Source organism: Saccostrea echinata, unplaced genomic scaffold (genome assembly GCF_033153115.1).
Source record: "Saccostrea echinata isolate AGI-Se365-2 ecotype Australia unplaced genomic scaffold, CSIRO_AGI_Sech_v1 ptg000029l, whole genome shotgun sequence".
Lineage (NCBI taxonomy): Eukaryota > Metazoa > Mollusca > Bivalvia > Ostreida > Ostreidae > Saccostrea > Saccostrea echinata.
Window position 1 is genome coordinate 14,343,662 of NW_026889778.1, and position 27,449 is coordinate 14,371,110.

Genomic DNA, 27,449 nt, shown 5'->3' on the forward strand with positions numbered 1-27,449 from the left:
AATGAGAAAAGAAAGTAGGAACCAATCCAACATTTGAACCTTTGGACAATATTTATAATGAAAAGGAGTAAACGAAAAACCAGTAAAATTGGAAGAAGTCTAACTGTGATTATACGGCACTGATTCAGCAAATATATACACAACTTGAAGCTAACTTTAATATAAAATCATTGGTTTACATAAATAAGGAGACTGCACCTGGACATTAGAAACAACAAGATATTGATTATTTTAAAAGATTTCTACAATCTGCAGCACTGCATGTCAACTGATTCGAATGTTTATCTTAGATAACTATAGAGATTCGCTGATAACATTTGGAGGATTTCGATGAGATCTGGTTAAATTTTATTGCTTCTACGTTTGAACACCTCAGATCTGTGGACACTTTGTCGCTAAGGTAAGGATGTTATGCGAGTAGTATAAGCAGCCTAGCTAGGCGGGTCAACTGAGTGCACTTTTGGGCCCTGGGGGATGGGGGGGTCAACTCAGTGCACCCCCGGGGTCAAGGTCAGAGATCTGGAAAAACCTGCACGTGCTCAGCACTCACCTGGAAAAACCTAGCCATTATGACGTCATACACTGTATAAGTATTGCATGTGTCTGACTTGAAGCTCATTCTGTTGTCAGTTCCATCAGCTGTCGACATGGATTCTGCTATGAAAAAACTGTTACATGCCCAGCAACTGATGAGATGGAGAAGACGGGCCAAAGAGTTAGAAAGAATTATTTACAACAATAAACACAGAGAATTAGCGCTCAGAAAAAGAAATGCGAGAATATTAGAGAGAATGCAGAGAGCCCAAGTCCAACAAGAACAACAACAAAGGACTCTGTCGGATGAAGAACCACACTCACCAGCCCATTCACCACCCCAGAAGCCAAAGGCCATTTCCCAATATTATCAAGTGAGACTGAATCAAGCCAAGCATTCCAGAAAATTTAAAGCTAAAGAAGACGTCTACACTGTGAATTTTAAGGAATTTCCAGAGGAGGAAAACAGAGGCTTTGTTCGGCGATTATTTAGAGACATGCTACAAAATGTCAAATATCAACTGCAGTGTAATCCTAACGATTACGTACGCCTGAACATACGCCATCCTTCTCTGGATTCCGACATTTGGTACGAGTTTACGCAATGTAAACATTTAAACGAGGACGTCATTTTAGACAAAATAGAAGCCGTGCAACAATCCAAGAAAGATTTTAAACTGGGAGACGGGGCCATGGAATTCGACATGTTTCGGGTCAAATATCCGGAAGGGAGTGGTGGAGACAAAACCAAACATCTGATGGTGAACAAGGAGAGTTTTAAGAAGAGGAAACAATCCGTCGTTCAGATCGACAATCCTTGGGATCAATTTTGTTTAGCTCGAGCCATCGTAGTCACCCGGTTACACAGTCAAAAACCGGAACATCCAGAGAGTTTAGTTGAATGGGAAAAAAGATGGATACGTATGCGGAAAGGAGATGTAAGAGCTAATGACCAGAAAAACGAAGCTATAGCTCTCATGGAACAAGCCGGGTGTAATATCCATCAGCCTTGTGGACCCGAAGAATGGGGAAAATTACAACAAGTGTTAGCCCCATGCTATCGACTGAAAATATTCCATTTCAAGTCCACCTCCTCTAAACTCAGTTTAGAGCCCCTTTACAAAGGCTACGGAGAGGGAACTTGTTTGAATGTCCTGTTAGACGACCATCATTACGATGCCATCATATCTATGCCTGGTGTGACGGGCAATCAATACTATTGTGATCATTGCGACGTGGGGTACAGGAACATCACAGAGCATCGTACCCAGTGTCCTCACCGATGTTCCTTTTGTTTAACCGACTCGCCCTGCCCTCCAGACGGGAGCCGCATTCAATGTAGCCAGTGCCAGGGATTTTTTCAGAGCAGAACTTGCTACGAAAACCATTTACAACCTCACAGTAAGAATACGGCCACCACCGTATGCAGTTTAATGGGACGATGTGAGCACTGTCACAAATGGATGCCTAAAAAATTACTCCCTCATCATCATTGCGGAGGACAGAAACAATGTAAGATCTGTAAGAAAACCGTAGACACGGATCATCAGTGCTACGTTCAACTCAAGCCCGAGAAAAAGAAAAACAAGGGCAAAGAGACCTTACAGTTCTACATCTATTTCGATTTCGAATGTACGCAGGAAACCGGCATCCACGTCCCTAACCTGTGTGTGGCACACCGCGTATGTCAACATTGCGGTCACTTACCCATAGAAGATCCCTGTCCTCACTGTCGACACATGGGACCCCGTCAACACGTGTTCCGAGGGCCAGAGACCTTAAGACAGTTCATGGACTGGTTATTACAACCCACTACAGGAAATAAGAATTCCGCCTTATTACACGACGAGGCCATCATCATCGCCCACAATTTCAAAGGATACGACGGACAGTTCATTTTAAATTACCTGGTTCATTCCGCCTGCCTGAAACCTACCGTCATCATGAACGGCAGTAAAATCTTATCCATGCAAATCTGCGGACTGAAATTCATCGATTCCTATAATTTTTTACCTTTTGCCCTGTCCAAGATGCCCTCTGCTTTCGGATTCACCGAACTGAAGAAAGGATATTTTCCACACTTTTTTAATACGGAACACAACCAGAATTACGTGGGGCCTTATCCACCGGCAGCTTACTACAATCCCGACGACATGTCTATAAGTGGACGACAGGCTTTTTACCGATGGTACGAACAACAAGCCGGAAAAGTGTTTGACTTCCAGAAGGAATTTTTAGAGTACTGTGTCTCGGACGTCGATATTTTACGACGATGCTGTGCTCAGTTTAGAGCCACCCTCAAGAGCTTGGTCCATGTAGACCCCTTCCAGGAATCCATCACTTTTGCCAGTGCGGCCAATTTAGCCTACCGTCGAGGATTCATGCCCAAAGAGACCATTGCCATCGTTCCCAACCTGGGGTATCAGCCTGCGCGTCGATATTCCGCCAAAGCCTGTCGGTGGTTAAGCTGGATGAGTCACCAGACCGGATCTCACATCCAACATGCTAGAAACGGGGGAGAAGTCAAGATCAGAAGTTATACCGTCGACGGATACCAGGAAGCCACTCGCACCGTCTACGAATTTTACGGATGCTATTGGCACGGATGCCCCACCTGCTATCCTAATTTACAGACCGAAAGTCATCCTCACCGGACCCAATTTACCTATGAACAATTACACGAGGAAACTTTAAGACGGAGTTCTGTTTTAGAGGAAATGGGGTACTCCCTCCGTAGCATCTGGGAGCACGAATTCGATCAACAGGTACAAAGAGAGGTAACTCTACAGAATTATGTACGAGACCTGGACATTCCAGATCCTTTGAACCCCCGAGACGCCCTGTACGGAGGTCGGACCAATGCCACTAAATTATATTGTGAGGAGGGGGACATGAGATACGTGGACGTCTGTTCCTTATACCCTTACGTATTAAAACACAGACCTTTCCCCCTAGGCCATCCTCAGATCATAACAGACCAATTCCAGGACGTGAGAACTTATTTCGGCCTCATTCACTGTCGGGTCCTACCACCCCGAGGCCTCCATCACCCCGTTTTACCTTATCGCACTGGAGGCAAGTTATTGTTTCCCTTATGTCGAACGTGTGCGGAACGACAGGACTCTACCTCTAAACATCGATGTCAACACGCAGACCAGGAACGCAGTCTTACGGGTACCTGGGTGACTACAGAATTACATAAAGCCCTGGACATGGGATATACCCTAGAGCGGATTTACGAAGTTTGGCATTTTTCAGAAAGCAGTCGAGATTTATTCAGATCTTACATCGATACCTTCTTAAAGATCAAACAGGAAGCTTCTGGATTCCCACCTGATTGTCAGACGGAGGAACAGAAACTAGATTACATTCGTAAAGTCTTAGACAGAGAAGGGATCAGGATGGACCTGTTAAGTATAGAAAAAAATCCGGTGCTAAGAACGATAGCCAAACTCTTTTTAAATTGCTTGTGGGGAAAATTCGCTCAACGCCTGTTATTACCTAAAACTCGATACTTGACCGAAGAAGAGGAATTACAACAACTCTTACAAGATTCGACCATTGACATCAAAGGGATAGAACTCTTAGAAAATAAAGAGCAGGCCGAATCGGACATGATGCTGGTCAATTATCAAGAGAAACAGGAATTCGTGGAAGAGTGTCCCTTCGGAAACGTGGTACTGGCCTGTTTCACTACCGCCCATGCCCGATTACACCTCTACGAGACTTTACAACCTTTGGGAGATCGGGTCCTTTATTTCGACACGGACAGTATCATATACCAACATGAGGAGGGACAATTTAATCCTACCCTTGGCAACAGTTTAGGAGAATGGACAGACGAATTAGACGGGGACCACATTATCAAATTCATGTCAGGAGGCCCCAAAAATTATGCTTACCTCACCGCCAAGGGAAAATCCATGTGTAAAGTCAAAGGATTGACTCTCAATTATCGGGCCTCTCAGATCGTGTCACCAGAGACTTTAGAAAAAATGCTCCAGAAAGAAATTGACGAAATCCAAGTCTCGTATCCCTACAAAATACAGAGGACTCGTCAACATGAAGTCAAGACAATACCTTTAGAAAAACAATATAGAATTGTCTATGATAAGAGACAATTGATGGAAGATTATAACACTTTACCTTATGGTTATTAAAAAAAAAAAACAAACTGTATTTTAAATGTTGTTGTTATTTTATGCGGAAAACCCCCAAAAATGAGGGGTTATAAAAAGGGGGGGGGGAAATAATATAACACTTCAGTCATGGCTGGTGTTGATAAGGAGCCAGACTACCTTCCTGTTTACCCTAAATATGCTCTGCTCTTAAAGAGAGAAGCTACCTTTGATGATCGATGGCCCGATTCTTTAAAAGGATTAATACCCGACCTAGCCAAAGCCGGATTTTATTACAGAGGAGTGAGTGATAAGACCATCTGTTTTCATTGTGGTATGACTTTAAACCTCTGGGAACCTACAGACGATCCTTATGCAGAACATGCTTATTGGAACCCTAATTGTCCCTACATCAATACCTATGAAGGACGTGAGTGGGTGATGAATGTATTCATTAACCATTTACTCCGGGCGGGATACAAACCTTCACCTGAAATCAAACCTCTACTAGACCAAACCTCTACAGAGATCCAGGCCACAGGAAAATGTCACATTTGTTTAGAGAGAGAATTACAAATGGCTTTACTCCCTTGCGGACACGTATGTTGCTGTTATTTATGTGCTCCCACCTTCCGGTATTGCCCCATCTGTCGAGCCGATGTGAAGAGAACCCAGCGTATATTTCTGTGTTGAATAAAAAGGATTGAAACCCTATTTTTCTCTTCATTTGTCATCATGCAACCTGAGGAGACACTCCCTTCTTTTCAATTGAAACACGAATTTACCATGGTGGTAGCAGGACCTTCTAAATCGGGGAAAACGGAATTTGTCAAGAAATTGGTGGAAAATTTACATTGGATTACCCCCATGCCACAAAAAATTGTCTGGTGTTATCGGGAATGGCAACCTGCTTACACTTCTTTAACAGATCGGGTCTCCTTCATTCGAAATATTCCAGAAGACGATGAGAAATTAGTGGCCAATTTAACTATTCCTCACTTACTCATTTTTGACGACATGATGGGAGGAAAAGCCATCGAATCGATCGTGGATTGGTTTACCCGTAAAGCGCATCATCGGAATACCAGTGTGATTTACATCACTCAGAACTTATTTGATCGGGCACCACAGCATCGCACCATTAGTTTGAATGCTCATTATTTAGTGTTGTTTAAAAATCCCAGAGACAAATCTCAAATCAGTGTCTTGAGTCGACAGTTAGCCTTACCTCATTTGATGTCGGCCTATCAAGAAGCCACCAGTGTTCCTCACGGGTATCTCCTGGTGGACTTGAATCCACAGACCCCAGACGAATACAGATTGAGAAGTCGATTGTTTGAATGGTTAACTATACACATGCCACAAGAGTATAAATAAAAATGTACCAACATTACACTTGTCATTCATCATTATACAGTCGTCATGGGTCGACCTCTCTCGGCCAAGAGTAAATTAGTGAAAACCTTACGACTTTTACAGCGGGAACGAGATCCTGCCAAGCGAGCCCATTTAATCGAATTAGGGCGTAAAGCCTTATTGAATTGGTTTGCTATGGGAGCTCGAAATTTGATACGTGGGGTCTTACCCATCAATAAACAGACTCAAAAGTTTATTAATAATCATCGTCAAGATTTAAGCATCATAGCCGATAAGTCGGCGAGTGATCAAGACAGAAAAAATGCCATTTTAAAACGCGGAGGAGCCGGATTTCTAGGCGGAGTCATCATTCGTCATTTATTTAAATGGAATGCACCTAAGAAACGACGTGTCCGTCGTTTGAAAAGTGTGGTAGTGCGAGTCGATAATAAGAAACAAAGAGTGTTTCCCGACTGGATGGTCCGAGTAGGAGGAGCAGCTCAAAAGACCAGAAAGAAGAGAAAACCTCCTAAGAGAAAACCTACTCAAAGAAAAGCCCCTGGTGGTAGAAAGAAAAGAAAAAAAACCACTCCCAAAACTCCAGCTCAACGAAAAGCCATGCCCGAAAGTCTGAAAAACGAAATCAATCAGTATTATAAGGAACAAAGACAAAAAACTATTGGGGAGTTATTAAAGAAACAAGCTGAAATGAGAATGGATCGTCCTATGGGGCCCATAGGCAGTCAAAGAGCTACCGATTTAGAAGTGTTTCCTCGAGTCAATGTGGGAATTCCCTCTCCTAGAATTAAAGTCCCCATTCACACTCCTAAAATAGCACGCTTTCAACCTCTGACCGCTTCTACACCTACACTTCCTAAAGGAATGAGATATAAATGTCGATATTGTTCCAAAATCTACGTCACCCAGAAAAATAGAGACAAACACGAGAAGGACAAACACGACATGTATGCTCCTCCTCCTTGAGAGTATAAAAAGGAGAGAAACCTGGGACATGTCCTCATTTTAACCCCAGGATGGCTAAGAAGAAGAAGAAAAGAAGGACTTGCTGTTCTACACGATTAAAACCTCATTGGCCTCTTTTAAGAGTGTTATCTGACCCTCACTATTCCTCTCCATTAAAGACGGGTATTTTAAAACATTGTTCTGGAGATTGTATTCTCAAAATCTGCGAGATCGTGTATAACCTATTAAAAGGAGTGTTACCTCTCAGTTCGGCTCATAAACGAAAACTAGCTCCTAAGAAACACATCTTCAGGAGACTGGTCAAACCTCAATCTATCCGTAGACGACGAGCTTTGTTAATCCAGCAAAAAGGAGGCTTCTTCCCTCTCTTAGCAGCAGCCGCTCCTTTACTTTTGGGAGCAGCTTCTTCCCTCCTAGGAAAATGAGTCGTAAAATGGTGTTAGTTCCCGAAGTCTTATTGAACGATCTCAAGGCAAAATTACCCAAACCTCCGGAATTTCAATCTACCATCAGTTTAGGTCAGGAATTGGACGAGATTACAAGACGTGAAGATTTAACCCCAGAAGAAAAAGTCGCTTTATATGGCCAGGAACTTCATCGATATAGAAATTATTTACAACAAGCTAGACAGGAACCTATTTCTAAACCCCCAGCAGCAGCAGCTCCAGCAGCAGGAGCAGCTCCAGCCCCAGCAGCAGCAGCAGCAGCAGCAGCAGCACCAGCAGCCCCAGCTGAGATTGAAGATGAAATCCTTGAAACAGTGAATAAAAACATGAAAAGAAAAGCTGGATTATTATTAAATCATTTAAAGAAAACCAAGGTGTTGAGTTGGAATAAGGAAGGTGAAATTAGTTATCGAGGTCAAAAAGTTCCCGATTCTAACATTGTGGATTTAATGGCTGATAGTATGAGATCTCGTTCTCGTAAAAACCATCCCCTTCCTAAAGGATTAGATGAATTTGCTCAAGCTTTAAAAGAGACGCGTACTCCTCTGGAATACCTGAGCAATGGAAACCTTATAAAAGCCATGCAGAGACCTGGAAAAATCAGTACTCCTAAAAGTATCCTCAGTGATAGTGAGGACGAGGGCGATAGTGGATTTAAAGATGCTTCTTCATTTTTGACCCCTGTTAGTAGACCTGTAGGAGATAGAGGAATAAAAAAATCCACTCCTAGACCTCTGTTAAATTTAGCGAAGGCCATCAAAAAATCTAAATTCAGTCCAAGTTTACCTAAAAAGAGATTAGAACAGATCGACGAAAATTGGCTTTCATTACCTAAGATATGAAAAAGAAACCAGTGGAAGACATTTTAAAAGAGATTTATTATGATCCTAAAAGAGGGTACGGAGGAATACAAGCTTTGTATCGTCAGGTCAGAAGTCTGGGACATAAGATTTCCTTGAAAAAGATACGAGAATGGTTAAAAGAGCAAGATGCGTATACCTTACATAAACCCATTCACAGAAAATTCCGGAGACAACAGACTAGAGTGACGGATATAGACGAACAATGGCAATTAGATTTAGCAGATGTGTCCAGTTTAAAGAAACACAATGACGGTTATACTTTTTTATTGTGTGCCATTGACGTCTTATCTAAATATGCCTGGGTGGTGCCTTTAAAACAGAAAACGGGAAAAGAAATGATTCGAGGATTACGAGAGATTTTTCAACAAGACGGTCGACGTCCCGTCCGCATTCAATCCGATCAAGGAAAAGAATTTACCAATCGAGAATTCTTACAGGCTTTTAAATCCATTCATTTTTTTACCACTCGTAATACGGACACCAAAGCCAGTATCGTGGAACGATTTCAGAGAACTCTCAAAGCACGCATGTGGCGCTATTTCACCCGTCATAAAACCAGACGGTATTTAGAGATCTTACCGGATTTAGTGTATGCTTACAATCACACTTATCATCGCAGTATCCAAAGAGCACCAGCTCAAGTGAATGCTTCTAATGTGTTAAAAGTCTGGAAAACTTTATATGGGAAATCCAATCGGAAACAGTTTCCTAAACCTCAGTTTAAGGAAGGAGATCGGGTACGCATCAGTAAAGCCAAACGCACATTTGAAAAAGGATATTTACCTAACTGGACCACAGAACTGTTTACCATTTCTAAAAGAGTTCCTGGAAGGTATCCTTACGTGTATAGAGTGCAAGATTATAACGGAGAGGAATTAGAAGGGACTTTTTACGAGAAAGAATTACAAAAGATCATTAAAAAAGACGACGTGTACGAAGTGGAGGAAATCTTGGGGTATAAAAAGCGACGCGTAGGGAAAAAAATCATTCAAGAAGTCAAAGTTCGGTGGAAAGGATATCCCCCTAGTTTCGATTCATGGATTCCCCAAACGGATCTCATCCAATAACTCCTCATTGGAAATTTTGTGGAGAGAATGTTCCTCGAGAAGAAATCGTTTATTTCGCACAATTATTGATCTGTGTATCTCTCATCGTCACCAGTGTGGTCATGTTAGCTTTACACGATCCTAATCGAGAATATTGGATGGTATGTGTCAGTTCCTCAGTGGGTTATATCATGCCTAGTCCTACGATGATGCATCATACACCTACCCCTAAGAAGACCACGAATGCACAGAGTTAATGTCTTTTTTAAAAAAAAAAAAAAATAGATACACCACAGAGTGTATATAAAATGGGGAAACAACAAAGATTTTTTTTCATTTCTGATCTGACTGAGGACAGAGCACAACATGGAATTTTTAAGCTCCGAGTATCGTTGGAAAATGCAAGAGCATACAGGTTCCACTAAAAAAGGAGAATGGATGAAAAACAAAGAGGAATGCATCCAAGATTTCATGGATAAGAATCCGGGAGAAACAGGACTCAATGATGTGTACCTGTATAAGAGATTCAAATTACCGGACCATGAATGTGCACCACTCATAGTATTATTATTAGGGTCATGGCGACCCCAGTATCAGGAATTCAAATGGAAAGTCAAATACGTCTTGGCTCACAAAACAGAGGCACCAGCAAGGACCTGGATTCAAGGAAAATGGATGGAAGAAGTCCGAGATTGTATCAAAGATTATGTAAACAAAGTGCTCAGAGAAGGATACGACATCATGGACTGTGCTTGTGAAACAGAATATTTGTACATGAGGAGAACTTTTCCTATTCAAAAAGAACTATGCAAAAGTATTCCATGTTTGTTAATTTAATGTTGTTGTTGTGAATTAAAAACCTAAGAAAAAAAAAAAAAAAAATTCTGGTGTTGTTGGTTTTTCCGCATCGACTAAAAATAGATATCCCAAGGTATATATATATATAAATCTTAGCTTTGAGTTCACTGTGCTCATTTTTTTTTTTCAATCATGCCTTCTGTGTGGAGAATGTCGTATTTTCTTCACCAAGAAAATAGTGCCTGTCCTCATTGCCATAGGCAGTTGAGAGAGATCAGCAGATTACCTGAGTATGACAGTGAAGACGACGACGTTATTGGTTGGTATTGGGGATGTAATGAATGTGGAGAACGTATACCTCACTGGGAAGTAGACGATCCCCCTAGTTTGTGGTATTGTCGCTGTGATTGGTGCCTGAAATATTACCTGTGGAAATATGGAGTTGATTTTATGATGCCACGTTGGGCTAAGCGCATGAGAAGAAATACCAAGATCGAGAGATGCCCCTCCTGCTGGGAAGAAAACACCCAAGGAAAATGGAAATGTCAACAGTGTATGAAATATCCCTGCTGTGAAAAGTGTTACAAGTCCATTATACGGCTTTCTTACAGAAGTTGTCCCTTGTGTCGATTTGAACAATAATAATAATAAAAAAAACTATAAAACCAAACCAGGTCTTATTTTTCTCAGCTGAATACATGTGATGACGTCACAATAGGCAGCTTGATGACTTGAATCGGTGCCAAGTTTATGCCCTAGGTAAAAAAACCTGAGTTTTTTTTTTTTTAAAAAAAATCTATTTTTAGACTTTGGAAAAACCAATAGACTTCAAAAAAATTTATTTTTTGACTTTGGAAAAACCAATAGACTTAAAAAAATTATTTTTTGACTTTGGAAAAACCAATAGACTTAAAAAAATTTATTTTTTGACTTTGGAAAAACCAATAGACTTAAATAGAGTAAGAACGTGTGAAGCACGTGTGGGTTTTTTCAAAGCGACTATAAATAGTCAGATCCAAAAGGTATTTAAAGCTGAGCTTTTTTTAAAAAAAATTCACAAAGCGACTGTAAATAGTCAGATCCAAAGGACTATTTTTTAAAGCTGAGCTTTTTTGTGAAAAAAAAAAAAAATTTCACCACCACCACCACATTTCATCATGATTTTTATGTGGAGACTGAAGTATTTCCTTGAGGTAGAAAAGTATTACTGTCATTACTGTGATAGGGAGATGATCCATGAGCGTACATTTACTGTGTATGATCATCCCGGATGGCATCACAGAACTTATCAACTTTGCGAGCATTGTGAAATGGCTTTTCCTCACTGGTTTGTGGATGATCCCCCCTCCATGGAGACCTGTGGATGTAGATGGTGCGTGAAATATTTCACATGGAAGCACGGGGCAGAGAATATGGTCCCCCTATGGGTCAAAGTGACCAGGACGAGAGCCTTAAAGAAATGCCTGACCTGCTGGGAGGAAAATACGGAGGGGAGATGGAAGTGCCAACAATGCCGACAGTATCCTTGCTGTGTGGAATGTGTCGAGAACTTCGTCAAGATTTGCTACAGACTTTGTCCATTATGTAGATATGAAGGAAATAAATCATAAAATCAAAAAAAAAAAAAACTGTTGTTGGGTTTTTCCTGAGATGCTAAAAATAGATTGGATAAGGTTATATAAAGAGGTATGACCCCCAAAAAAATCATTCATTCTGAAAAAGTTCATTGTCCAAGTCAGACGTGTTTTAAAAAAAGATGCAGTATCGTTGGTATTGTGAGAGCCCCATCACTCGGTTTATTTACATGGAAGGAGGGTGGATGAAAACTAAACTAGGAGCGATCCTGGATTTCTTTGAAAATCATCCAGGACATTCTCTGGAAGACGTGTGGCTGGAAAAAAGAGTCAAAATTCCGCATCCTAAAGGAACTAGAGTGAGGGTGAAATTCAACCAGCATTACGAGCAATATAAATGGGTCAGCTGTACTCATCCTATGAATCGTTCGACACCGATGACCCTGGTTCTGAACGAAAGTCTCTGGTACTCCGACATAGCAGAGTGTGTGAGACATTTTTTCAAGATGAAGAAAAAAGAACTGACCTTTTCAGATTATCACGACGTTAAACAGTATCTGTATTGTCGCATCCCCCTTTCCCAGATCAAAGACAATATGGAGAAGGAAGGACCTGGTGTTTTGGACAGAGTGATTGATTACAGATCAGAAGAAGAAGAAGAAGAAGAAGTGTAAAAAAAAAAAAAAAAAAAACTCAATAAAATTTAAAAAACAAAAAAAAAAGTGTTGTTATAAATAGAAGGGTCCTAAGTTATTTTGTCTCAGTATCTCACCGAACATGGCCGAGAGCAGTGGTTTTTACATGACTTTACCCAGTGATGGGTCCATGCAATCTTTTCCGAGTAATACGACGGCTCAATTTAAAACCTTATTACCACAAACAGTAGATTTAACAGATGGACAATGGGAAGTGGCTTTAACAGAATTGATGTATCCCATTTCATTGAAAAACATCACAGAAGAGGAAGCTTATTTTGACATCCTGCTTCCTCAGTTTTATGCTAGAAAAGTCGAAGAACCTAATGCGTTTAGATGGGACAGATTTAAAATGAAAACCATAGAGGCGATGCCATTAAGCCAATGTCCTGTACTGTTAGATTGGGCCCATACTGAATTTGGTGATCAAATAACGAAAGACCAGAAGATGGAAATTAAGCGAATTCACTTTAGACCGGGGCCTTACATTCATCCCATGGCTTTAACAAGTGAAATCAGTCTTGGACTGGAAAGAACTTTGAAAAAATTATGGAAGTTTTTGGGTGATTCTGTTGATTCTAAAAAAAAGAGTGAGATGAAATTAACCTATCATGACAAATATGATAAAGTGATGTATCACTTTAACGGGAGAGAACTTAAAAAATATCCCTTTTGCATTCGTTTTCCCACAGCCTTAGCTTATAAGTTAGGAATAGAAAGTAAGAAGGTGATGCTTCAGAACGATACAGAAACGAAATGGATCAACGTGAGTTACATGGGTAACAATACCGTAGATTTATATGAAAATCTGAAATCCATGTACGTGTATTGTGACTTGATTGAACCCCAGACCGTAGGATCCAATGCCTTGAAATTATTAAGAGTGGTTCCTTGTACACTCAATCTGGAAGATAAAAAACAAGCTAAATGGGAACCCGTTAGAGCGGAATATTTGAAACTGAGTAAAAAACATTTCGATAGCATTGAGATTCATATCATGACTCCTTTAGGGACTCCCATGCCTTTTTTAAGTGGAAAATCGGTCGTGAAACTTCATTTCAGAAAAGTGTACTGAGATGAGTGTACATCTTTTTTTTTGTTACATCCTATTGGGGGTGATGACTTGTCTGATATGCTGTCTGTATTGTATTCAACCCTAAGACAGGAAGGGGTATAAAAAGGAGTCCCCGGAGTGCATTTAGGTCAGTCTGACACGAGTCATGAAAACATGCAGTATCATCCCGGATTATTGAGACAAAGAGGACACGGACAGTTTGTCTATCATAGAGGTCTATTACGTCAAAAAGGACACGGTATTTTAGGATCCTTGTTTAAAGTAGCAGCTCCCTTAATAGGAGGATTATTTGGAGGAGGCCAACAGCAACCACCCCCACCCTATTATTATCCACCCCAAAACCATCAAAGAGGGGAAGGATTTTTTACGGATTTACTGAAATCGGGGGCTAAACACGCCTTGACCGCTGCTGCTAGAACGGGGTTAGACGTGTTAGAAAATAGGAGATCTTTAAAAGACGCTGTCAAAACTCACGGAGTACAAGCCCTGAAAAACACTTCGGGAATGGTGAAACAAAGAATGAATCTAGGAGGTACTAAGAAAAGAAGAAGAAAGAGAATGAAAAAACAGAGGGGATCGGGAATGGTGATTAAAATAATAAGAAGAAAAAGACGACAGAGAGGCAGAGGATTTTTTACGGATTTACTGAAAACGGGAGCTAAACACGCCTTGACCGCTGCTGCTAGAACGGGGTTAGACGTGTTAGAAAATAAGAGATCTTTAAAAGACGCTGTCAAAACTCACGGAGTACAAGCCCTGAAAAACACTTCGGGAATGGTGAAACAAAGAATGAATCTAGGAGGTACTAAGAAAAGAAGAAGAAAGACACCTGTGTTAGCCCGAGGAGGTCCTAAGAGAAAAAGAAAAAAAAAACAAGGAGGAATTCAGACTAAGAAAACACGTCCTTTAGATATCTTTGATTGATAGACACTATAAATAGGGAAGTCGAGTGAGATTGACCTTCATTTGTGAAAAATCCATCCTAGTAGACAGACATTATGTTGCAACCAGATTCCTGTGCGTGTGGGATGAACAATTTACAATTGTTCCAAGTCCCCCCGACTAATATTGCTTTAGAAGACTCCAAATGGGAAGAATATTACCCCATTTCTAGTACTTTAGATTCGGATACGGCTCCCATTGAATTTGAAATTAAAGGACAAGGAGATCAATATCTGGATTTATCTCAAACGTATGTTCAAATGGTGTGTAAATTTACCAAAGACGATGGTACTGATCTGACTGGAGCTAACACCACTTGCGCCCCGGTGAATAATATCTTTCATTCCTTGTTTACGGAAATCGATCTCAGTGTCAATGGAAAAATAGTGTCTCCGGGAACCGATACTTATCCTTACAAAGCTTATCTGGAGAAATTACTTTCTTACAAACCCAGAACTTTAATGACCCAGATGAGAGCCTGTAGTCTGTGGGAAAAAGATACGGCAGGACACATGGACGAAGTGGGGGTAGCAGACCTTGGAGTGGCTCAAAATAAGACATTTGATGTAACCAAAGGTGGAAGTGGTGCTGCCGATACTGTGGTCATTGACGAACCCATCGTCCCAGAGTTACCGGCCAATTCTAGAAACGAAGGATTTAGAAAACGTCACCAGGCCATCAAAGATAGTAAGAAAATAGCCTTGTTTGATCGTTTACATCTGGATCTATTTCAACAAGACCGATTTCTACCCAATGGAGTAGACGTCCGTTTGAGATTTAATCGAGCTAGACCTCAGTTCTATATGATGATCAAAGCACTAAGTACGGGAAAAGTGAAAATATTGAACATGGTCTTGTGGGTGAGAAAAGTCAAACCCACGGCCGTCATGATGAATGGCATTAATCAAAGTTTGAACACTCATAGAGCCAAATATCCTTTGAGAAGAGTGGAAGTGAAAACCTTTACCATACTGACAGGAACTCAGTCTAAGATTACGGATCATCTGTTTCAAGGCCAGATGCCTAAACGTCTCATTTTAGGCTTTGTGGAAAATGCGGCTTTTAACGGAGATAAAACTAAAAATCCGTTTCATTTTCAAAACTTTGGAATTAAGAAATTAGATGTCAGTATCAACGGAGAGACCATGAGTACTCGTTGTTTTGAGCCCAATTTCAATGAAGATTTATATCTGAGATCTTATCTGAGTCTATATCAAGCTTTGGGAAAATTAGGAGAAGATTGGGCTCCGGATATCACCCTAGAAGAGTATAAAAACGGATACACTCTGTGGGGCTGGGATTTCACCAAAGATCAAGAAGCGCAATCGGACAAATTCCACATCATAGAAACCGGAAATCTGAGAATAGAAGTCCAATTTACGAACAATACGGTGAACACCTTAAATTGTGTGGTGTATGCAGAATTCGATAACCTGTTAGAAATAAACAAACAGAGAGAAGTCAGTATTGATTACTAATGGATACGGGACAGTTGAGAGAAGTCTTATCCAGAGAATTAAAGAGTTCTTTTGGTGGAGTGTACCCCTTGGATATATTACCGGATCAATTAAGACTTGGAGAAAAAGCCATCGTGGTGAATACGGATCCTCAAGATCAACCTGGAGAACACTGGGTGTGTCTGTACGTGAGCAGTCCAGTGGTGGAATATTTTGACTCTTATGGATTTCCTCCCTTACAGAAAGAAATTCAAGACTTTATCCAGCGTCATGCTCACCAATGGATTTATAATCCGTATCGATATCAAGATTGGAAGACCGATGTGTGTGGACAATATTGTGTGTATTATTTACATCAAAGACACAAGTTGAGAAAGAAAGCAGACGAGTGGTTATTCCCCTTTGACCATAGTACAGCTTTACAAAGAGATCATTATGTAGCTCAATGGTTTAAAGACACTTATCATAAAAGACCTACGGGTCATGGACAAACTTGTCAATGTTTCTATCAAAATGTCATGTAATTAATTGTTGTTGTTATCAATAAAAAAGAATTTGGAAAAAAAAAAAATCTGTGTTGTTGGTTTTTTTTTAAAAAAAAGGGGTTTTCCCCATGATACTAAATATAGAAAAAAAAAAGGTATATATAAAAAAAAAAAGAAAAAAAAAATAGCCTCATTTGATCATGAGTCTCCAGGAGATACATGGTGATTTATTAAACATTCCTGTAGAAGCTATCGTACATCAATGTAACTGTTTAACAGTCAGAGCTCATGGATTGAGTCAAAGTATAGCAGATAAATATCCTCAAGCGAATTTGTATGCCACCCGCAGACCTTTAGGGTCTAGAAATTTAGCCTTAGAAGAGGACAGGGATAAGCCAGGAACCATTAGGGTGTTTTCCTCACAAACACCTGTGGTCATTTGTTTATTAGCTCAATGGGATTATGGCAGAGCAAGTCACAGACCCAAAAGAATCTCCACTTATCAGGACACCCCACAAAATAGAGAGCAATGGTTTCAAGCCTGTTTACAAGAATTGGGAAGTTTACCTTATAAAACTCTTGCTTTTCCTTACAAGATTGGATGTGGCTTAGCTGGAGGAAATTGGACTCATTATAGACATTATATTAAACAATTTGTACACACTTATGACAAACATGTGTACATTCTTCATAAAGATTAACTGTGTGTATGTTTTTTATGTGATATAAAATAAATCTTTTTTTAAAAAAGTACCTTTTTTTATAGGAATATGAAGTGCCATGCTTACAGCCTCCACAGCAGTCTGATGCACTCATAAGCAGATCCTTGTGTGGGTTGGGTGGGTGGGTGGTGCCCAGTAGAAAACACTAGGGAATTTGTTATAATTCCATGAGATCATCCAGTTTTGGCTCACAGTACAGTTTTTTCTTTTTTCCCCCTGTAATATATTGTCAATATTTAAAAAAAAATTCAGAAAAAATCATCAGCACTTGGAGATATAAAAAACCTTGTTATCTTTTACCCAACTATGGTATTATAATTTACATTATCAATTATCTTTGACTTATCCATTTTTCTTTATCCATTTTTTTTATATAAAATATATATATATATATATATATATATATATATAAGTTTTGTTTGTTTTCTATATGTTGGATGATTAACTGTGTGTGTGTTTCCAAAAAGGAAGAGTACAGCCCAGGCTTCACTTCATAGAGACTGGATTATATAGATGGTTAGGAACCCTAAAAAAAACATATCTTCCAATGTTGAGGACTGTAGAAATAAAATCCATGTTGTTATGATGACAAAAAATACTACATGAAACAATGTATGTTTTTAAAATGTATAATGCAATAAAAAAAAGAGTAATATATATATATATATCAAGACTTAACTTATACTGGAATCAATGAAATTTCATTCATAAAAATATATATATTTAAAAAGATACAGACTTTTATTTACTATGGACCATAAATGATGACATGAATAGCAGGCCATACTTTAAAGCACATGACAAACCATTATCTCAAAAATCATGCAGAACTGGGTTCATTAGCTGACATTAAAAACATATAGGTGAGGGATAACATAATCACAACCATAAACAATGTGTTAAAAAAACTTTAAAAACGACTTACAGCGTGGATTACAAGCCTTGAACAGGAGGAATTAAAAAAACCTTGCCTCGAGAGTATCATGGCGGCATAAACACAGAAAATTAAGTCGTACTTAAACACATTCCCTAATGATTTGAGAAAAATCACTGTCTTTCATGTGTGTATTTTTTTTTTAATTGGACATGGGGGGAGAGAGAAAGTCTATAAATTTTTTTGTTGTTGTTATAATAAATAAATAATATGAGTTGACAAAAAAAAAAAAAATTATTTTAAGTGATTATGAGTTTAACCAAAAAAAAAAAAAAAAAAAAAACAAAACAAAAAAAAAAAAAAAAAAACAAACAAACAGTGACCTCTGGTGTTTATTATACGTTTCTTTTATAACCGTGTATCAAAAAAGGTATCTTTTCGTAAAATTTGGGTTGGCCCTTAAAAGGGCCGTTGTTGATTTTTTTTCTTCAGGGTTTACTCCCTGGGACTTGGTCCTTAAAAGGACCGTTGTTGTTTTTTTTTCCTGTTCAGGGTTTACTCCCTGGGACGTCGCCCTCGTCCACGGCCTGTGGCAATCCCGTTGTCTGGTGTTGTTCTTTCGATCGTCACTCCACGGCCTCGGCCCACCCTGGGTGTCGAGGGACGACGGGTAGGAGGGGTGGTGGCAACAAGGGGCTCCGGGGTCCCATAACGGCAGAGGGGGCAGCCCTCTCCTCTGTCGATCAGCCGGGCCGCACAGAGAAAGCAAGCTGGCCTCTGGCGGCACCGACCACACAGGAAGTTGGATAACTCATCCTCGCAAAGGCAGAGACAGCAGTAACCCTGTGCCACGGAGGCCTGGATTCCCCACAGCGGAATGCACCCCTGGAAAACGGCTCTGTCCTGGGGCGGTGATGCTGGCTGTGTCCCGTCGAGGAGGCGTCCGACTGCTGCTGCTGCTCCGGCCGGAGACGAAGGGGGGGACTCAGGACTGTCGGGCAGGCCGAAGTTCCTGCCCTCCTCCTCCGGCCGCGGATGGTAGACGGGGCGTGGTGGCTCCTCTCTTCTCCTTGCTGACGAAGGCCTGTCATAGGGGGTGGCTCTGGCGTCTCTTCGGGCGATGTTACTGGCCACGAAGGTCCTGAGGTCGCCGACTCTGATCCTCCCCATGTTGAAGATGGCATACTCCTCCCCTGTATCTTGGTTGCGCACCACCATCTGAAGAATAACCTCTACTCCCGGCTGAATGGCCACGTTCTCTGTAAATATAGACATGTCGAGTTGTAGCTTGAACAGCTGGCTAACGAATGACAGTTAACAGCTGAACAGCGTCGGTATTTATACACACAGCGCGAGCCGAAAAGAGAGCACCCAAAAAGCCCGGATGAAGAAGAGCTCAGAAAATCATGGAAACATCAAAATTGTGTTATTTGTGTTTTGTGAATACCTCTATTGGAGTAAATAACATATTATGGGATCATATATACATTCAAACCTTCTAGTAAAAGAATGAAGGTAAGTTTGGAGAATGATTTCACAGTATTTTTCATACATGACATTGTTCCCTTGTTTAGAACAGGCTCATTCATGCCGAAGCGAAGGGCTAACCTTGACTGACCTGAATACATAAAATAAGTCGTTTTAGACTTTTGAGAGTGTAACACAAAAAAAACTTATGGCAGGCAATAAGATTGAACTTAGGGAAGAGTGTCTATATAGTTTTCAGATCAAAAGAATCGTTAGGAGTGTAAAAATAAAGGTAGCGTCGGTTTCGGGATAAACACAAGGGAGGTCAAAGGTCAGCCATTTTCAGAAAATCAATGTATAAGACTTTGTATAGGGAATATAAGAATCTTTTCGATCCCGACCTTTTCAGATGAAAATTTTGAGATGAATAGAATCAGATTGGTCTAAAAACAAATTGTATACACTTTATTTGCAGTGGGAAAGTTTAGATTTTTATAAATAAGAACAAAACATCCCAGCGTCTAAATGTATAGACTTGTATAGGGAATATAAGAATCTTTTCGATCCAGACCTTTTCAGATGAAAATTTTGAGATGAATAGAATCAGATTGGTCTAAAAACAAATTGTATACACTTTATTTGCAGTGGGAAAGTTTAGATTTTTAAATAAACCAGGATTTTATAGACTCAGCGTCTAACGGATACATGATGACGTCATTACTAAACAACAACAATAACAAACTAAAAACTTAGTGTCTTTTTCATTCTTTTATTTTTCTTTTTGGTTTAACAATTGTTCCAAATGTTGAATTCTGCGTTGAAATCTCATTCGATCGGTTACTAAAGCCATCCATTCACTTTTCCGATCTTCGGGTGGTAAATAATGAATTTCATTCAAGTCTGTATTAAAAGTCACACATTTCTTAGTCTCTCTGAAATTTCCAGATATTTCATCCCGTATTGAATGCATATTTTCTCCATCGATTCTATTTCCTGGTAGAGTAAAATCACTTTCCTTGCTTGGGGATGGCATAAAAAAGTGTAAGGCTTTCCGAGATAGTGGGTCAGGCTTAACCCATACCATTTCTGGGGCAGAGTTTCTTTCATGCGTTGACATAGAAAATGCAGTGTAGCTAGTCTCCCCAGGTTGGGAGGATGTAACAGGGCCAGGCATTGTAACCATAAGTCTTGAATGGTTTCTATGATGGTAGTGGCTCTCTGAAACACTTGTTCTGCCTCGGGAGGAAGAGGTTGTTGGTGTTGTTCTATCCATTGCATTAACAAATCATAGCCTTCTAAAATCAAAGAGTGGTATTGCTTGGACATGACAATTGATTATGAACAGAAGACATGATATTTTGTCTTATTTATACCCCAGTTATTTTAATTTATTTTTAGACTTTGGAAAAACCAATAGACTTAATTTTTTTAAATTTTTTTTTTTTAAATCTATTTTTAGACTTTGGAAAAACCAATAGACTTAAATTTTTTTTTAAATCTATTTTTAGACTTTGGAAAAACCAATCTCACATCTCACATCTCAGGAATTTCCAGATCTCAGAACGTGCTGAGCGCGTGTGGGTTTTTCCAGGACCCCTTCCTTTTTAAAAAAAGTATAAAAACCAGCGCAGAGAGTGTATGGGTCATCATTTTCAGTCAGAAGTCAGAGGTGTATACCATGGCACAAGCAATGATGAATACCAAAGACAACCCCAATTATGCGACACCTGAAGGCTATGTCATAGCCCCCATGCCAGAGACTCAGGATCCTGTAGGACTGGACTTGGGATTGTATAATTTCCCAGAGCCCATGACCAAAGAGGACTTTGGTATTTTAACCACCACGTTAGAGGGGATCGTCAACATGCTAAACCAGATGCAAGTGAATGCAAATAAGTTTGAAGAGAAAGTCATGAGTGAATTCGTTGACCTGAGAGAAATAATGGCTCAACTGGAGGATAAAGTGTGGAAAATAGAAGAAGAAAAAGGTAGAGAACCCACAGACACAGAAGCTCCAAAGAAAACCAGAGAGACCAACCCCTGTTTCATCTGCAAAGAGTTAGGACACTGGGCCTCTGAATGTCCCAACACAGACACAGAAGCTCCAAAGAAAACCAGAGAGACCAACCCCTGTTTCATCTGTAAAGAGTTAGGACACTGGGCCCCTGAATGTCCCAAGAAAGACCTATGCTACAAATGTGGAAAATTTGGACATTGGGCCGATAAGTGTGACCAAAACAAACTGTCTGAGAAGAAGAAGAAACCATCCAAGCCCAAGGAAAAAAAAAAGACGCAGGAAAACATGAGTCTCGGGGACAAACAGGGTGATTTATTAAACATTCCAGTAGAAGCTATTATACATCAGGAGAACAAAGAAAATCTGATACCACTGGACCAGCCTAAGAAAAGAAAACACAAGGAAGAGGTCAAGAAGTCCCTGAAACTTCAAAAGAAGAATTGACTTTGTATCATACTTAAATAAAAAGAGTTTTTAAACTTTAAGATTGACTTGTTTTTCTTTTTTTTAAGAATAACAGCTGGAGATCAGCTGTGTTTTTAAAGTGTCAAAATTAAAGCAGCCAGAGAGGCGATGAAGGACTAGAATGACGTCATAATCAAGATTTGAATCACTGCCAAGTTTAGGGCTAGGTAGGATCTCACATGAATTTTTTTTTTTTCAGCCACTTTAAGGGCCCCAAAAGTGCACTCCGTTGATCCGGCCATCCCCCCCAGGAGCCCCAAAAGTGCACTTAGTTGACCCCCATCCCCCCAGAGGCCCCAAAAGTGCACTCAGTTGACCCCCCCCATCCCCCAGGGCCCAAAAGTGCACTCAGTTGACCCGCCTAGCTAGGCTGCTTATACTACTTATGCGAACATTTTAAAGTTAAAAAAAAAGTTTTTGGCAATTATATTTCAGGAAAAAAATTAATCGTATTCGTTGTATGTGAGTACATGTATAACCAAAAATTAATGATCAATTAAATAATATTAATTAAAAGGAAAAAATGAAATTTAAAAAAATTAAAAAAAACCCATAGAAAATATAGCAACGAATGCTTTTATGCATTTTTTATTCAAGTGTATAACAACTATTTTTATGACCTGATTTTACTCTAAATACTTGTATTCGTCTTTACCTTTTTGTATTTTACAAGAAAATGAATTAATAAAGCAAAATATAATAACTATTCATTAAAGACAGACCCCCAACAATTATACAACTATAAAGAAGGAAAATGTTACAAAATTTGTCATGTAGGCAGTCAGGGGCGTACCCGAACACAAGTATATTCCTACATCATTTTCGATCAAACAAACAAACAAAAAATAACAAAAAAGGAAACTTTGAATTGAGAAAAAAAAAAGATTTACATTCCTCTTTGAGAAAAAGATAAAGATGGTCTGTTATCTTGTTATTACGGTTGCATCCCATTGACTCTTAGCAATAAAGTGTAATAATATGATATATGATAATGAGTTTAGTGTAGACACTTTATATAGATTAGATCCACAGATTTTCAAATACCTTGTGAATGCGTGGCGCATTGAAACAATTAAGAAAATAAGCGGAAATGCGAAATACATATATTAACTATAATCTTAAATACTTATATGCAGTAAAACTCGTTTAGTACAAACGATGATATATCGAATCTACGGATATAGCGAACTGCATGATTTTGTTTCCCGTAGAGTTAAAAAATAACGACATTTACATATTTTATAGCGATTCTTTTCTTATCTCAAAATTTAAAATATTGAACTGACATTATTTTTCGTAAGCATTTATATCCGAAATTCAATTCATCTGAAGACTTTGGCCACCTGAAGGTAAGTTTTATATTTAAAACCTTCCTGAACATATTCGGTAGTCTCACTTGAAAGAAAACGTACATTGCGAATTCGCTATATATGTTCTCATGGAAAAGGTGAAGATAACGAACAGTGATCAATTTCAAAAAAGTCCAAAAAAATTCAAATTTGTAAACAGGGCATAAACACGGACCCCCGGGAATTACAGAGATAAGATCAGGTGCCTAGGAGGAGGAAGCATCCCCTGTCGATCGGTTACACCCGCCGAGAGACGCAAGTTTTGATAAGGTAGATAGAATATATACTCCGTAGTCAGTATCAAATCACAGGCCTAACGCTTGAAATGAAAAATGTCAGCCAAAATACGATCCAATGATAGGTAATATTTGCTGATTAGGTCATCATAACAACCATAGAATTTACGAAATTCTGACTTTAAACGAGGTTGTTGAAATCTCTGGAACGTTAACTTCACTGTCAGTAGCCTGTCTCGGTTTAAAAATTGTTCGTACTCAGAGAATGCTCTTGAATAAGTTTGGAGACATAAACCCCATATGCAGGTGATAGCGGAATATTACCATATAAAAATAAGGAAAGTTGACGATGGAAAAGCTGAAGTCATGTCGTATGTCATACAATTTAATTTTTCTTGGTTATAATCGTCTATAGTCAGTAAAACATTCAAATATGAAACAGATGTGGTGATTTTAAATTTGGAGTTTCTGAGAACCCACATCTTATTTACACCACTCCTAGAATATGCTGTAGCAAAATACGTCTGAATTTTCTCCTTTACAGCAGATAATATTTTTGCGAGTCGTAAAGAACTAGAGCATCTGCTAGACCCGGCAATATATCCAACGAATTCAGTATACGGATAAAACGAGTTTTGGTTAAAGCTAAGTAAATTCACATGTCCCCAGGACTTCGCTATAACCGAGTTTTACCGTGTATTGTAACACTTTCTACTTTACAATTATAAATGTATTAGGCTTAGGATAGAAAGCACGTCAATGAAATGCATTAAATTAAATCATATTCCATTATAAATGGGCAGGAAGTTTGTCTACCTAATAATAAAATTTCATGATAAATCAGCATTGAAAACGTTTAAAAACAGATTAATTTACCGTTATTTTTTCTAGACATTTAAAATTAGGTTTTAAAAAATTCACCAGCTTCGATTGATTGATTCATTGTATATTGTTTTAGTTCTATTCGAAAATCTTTCAATCATATAGAGACGTCACCATATACCGTAGAAGGGCTTCAGATTTAGACCTTTACTCGGTACTCAGGGCTATTGAGCAGAGAGGGTCCTGCCAACGCCTACCGTGAAACGGAACCTCGTTTTTTAACGTCTCATCCAAAAGACTCGTGACTTTCACTTCTAGTGCGGGGCGCTTGGCGTAGGAACAGTCACTACTTAAGTTTACGTCATAAGTTTGATGAGGCGCCGGGAACGAGAATCGAACCTTGGACTCCCGATCTCGAAGCGAGCGCCCTACCAATAAGCCCGGTAACAAGCTTCGAAGTCCCCAGTGGAAATTATAAAATTTAATATATCATCATTTTAAACTCTGAAATTTAGAATCTGGACATTTATGTAGATGACAATGATGTTCTGATTCATCAATTTTGTCTCTTTCCTTTATGCTAAATACAGTAAAAACGTTTATTACAAAATATCTTGCTGTAACAAACATCCATGCAGAAAGGCACCTTTAAGCTTACGAATGAACTGACAACTAGAACTGAGTAATTTGTAATAGAAAAAAAGTTGTGATTACATACATAGCTGTAAATTCAAACTTTTTACTGTATTAGATGGGAGTTCCATTATGTAAGCAACCTTACCCAAGTAACACCAACACACCTGTTCCAACGGAAACCCCACAGGAAAAACCTGAGCCTGATAAATACTTAAACCAACATCAAGCTTCCACGCAGTGTGAAGAGATAGAGCACAACCTGTTTTCGAGAAGATATTGCAGAATACATCCCTCCAAACTAGAGGATTTACTCTGTAAAGAATGCCAGGTTTGTCTGTGCCGTTGCAATTAAATATTTTCCATTATATTCTAAAGTTGTGTGGTGTTCTACATTCGTCTGGAAAATTCTAACATTAGAACAAACATAAGATTCTTCACATCCGGGTTCAATATTTTTTTTTCATTTTGTAATAGAACAGCTAAGTATTATAAAAATAAATTGAGAGTAATAACCAGCTAAAATGCAAAAGTATTTTTAGAGTAAGTGTTAAAAATCACTGGCTTTATGTTTTTTTTTTTTTTTTACAGACACCTGTGTGTTCACAGTGTATCACACATGGCCTTCATCAAAATCACCACTTCTTGAACTTGGAGTTGACTTTCCATGAGGCTTTAGAAAAATGCCACTATGCTGTGCTTATCCTTGAGAGTACCCGTATTCCAAAATCACAGAGAAAAATTGAAGAGATAAAAGATAACGAAGAAACCATGAATAGAAGAATTGAATACACTCGTTCCTCTATGAAAGAATGTGCGATAGCAATAAAGAAAATGGTAGACGATATAGAGACCGAGCTATCAAAGAAAATTGATGTTCTGAAGATTTCTATGACAGAAGGATTTCAAGAACAAAAGAAGATGATGAATACTTATTTATCTGATCTCCAAAGAGCCCGCGATGAGTATAAGTATCAAATAGAGGCTAACGAACCAAGAAGTCTGATTTCATATCACAATCAAGGAAAATTGGCCCTGTTAGAGATCGAGCCGAAACTACCAATCATTCAGAGCTGTGAATTTATTCCAGGTCAAATTAAACTGAATGGAATCCAAAACATTTTTGGAAAACTACAGATTGGCTCTGAGGATATGAAATCTGACGAGCTCTCTATTTTGGACGAAGATATGTACATGGAAGAAAACACGATGCCTACTTTCATCATGGTCAGGGAAATTCCAATGACCAAACTTGGCTTAAATTGCTGCTATCACATCTCGGGCCACATCTCGGGGTATCTGTGGTTGAGCGATGATATGGGAAACATTGTCAAATCTGACATGAATGGAAACCCTCTTCTCAAAATGGCCACACCTAATTCTGTAGACGGTTACCACACCGTATCCAGAGATGGGGATTTATTTTACGTTGAAAAGGACAAAAGTACCATCGTTAAAGTAACGCCAGGAAGGGCAGTAGAGACGTTTATAAATACTGAAGATTGGGAACCAGTTAGTATCTATTGCTCAAAAATAAATGATGACGTCATTGTTGGATTGCGTAAAAACAAAGAAGCAAAGGTGACGAAATACGAAAAATTCGGAATGAGACTGAAAGATTTTCACAGAGACAAAGAAGGAAACCTGTTTCAATGGCCTCATTTTCTAACAGAAAACAAAAATGGAGATATCTGTGTATCGGACTTTGGAAGGGAAGCCCTCATAGTCGTAAAAATGACAGGAAACATACGCTGTGTTTACAAAGGAAAGAAGAATCAATCAACCTTTCTACCGTACGGTGTCTGTACTGATTCATCCGGGCGTATCTTCGTCACAAATGGCGATTCTTTTGACATTGGAAACAGCAGTATCCACGTTCTGGATCAAAAGGGTCACTTCCTTTTTTTCTTTGTCTGCTCACCCGAGTTGACATGTCCTGCTGGCATTTGGGTGGATGAGGACGGGAAAATATACTGTGGCAGCCATTCCTCTCTGTCCAAATCAATTTGCGTTTACCGATATATTGAGCAAGGAAAAGTAAACAGAAATCTGTTAGAAGAAATGGATTAGCAAATTTGATCATTAAGATATTTTAAAACAGATAACAGAATATTTCCATTTCTATTTGTTTTCTCTGTGATAACTCTTTGAAAGTTAGGAGAGTTGATTTCTTGATCATTCCACCGGAATGCAAATTTCGCCAAGCGAAAGGTCAGGAGCTAAGAAGGCCTAATATGCATGTAATTCTCGTGCGGCTGTTTTGTGTCTGACTCTAAGGAGGCCTAATATGCATGTAACTCTCGTGCGGCTGTCTTTGTGTTTGACGTCAGTGAGCGGGGACTATTGAAATTGACATGTGAGGCCTCGTGTAATTTAAATCTATTAGTCTACATTTTTAAAATCTAAATTTACAATTTTATTTCACAATGAAATGGAAATATAAGGATTCGCCCGTTATGCAAATTACCCCACGTGTCCATCTATCGTTGAT

The 27,449-nt window shown here is 39.2% G+C and overlaps 1 protein-coding gene across 1 annotated transcript; it reads left to right on the forward strand.

Annotated features, from left to right (window-relative positions):
• Window positions 1–372: 372 nt before the first annotated feature.
• LOC133194538 (uncharacterized) lies at window positions 373–27,051 on the forward strand. The gene is made up of 3 exons (XM_061330486.1): window positions 373–400; window positions 25,077–25,289; window positions 25,550–27,051. The coding sequence occupies exons 2-3, from the start codon at window positions 25,077–25,079 to the stop codon at window positions 27,026–27,028; spliced, it is 1,692 nt and encodes a 563-aa protein (XP_061186470.1). The 5' UTR covers window positions 373–400; the 3' UTR covers window positions 27,029–27,051.
• The last annotated feature ends 398 nt before the right edge of the window (window positions 27,052–27,449 follow it).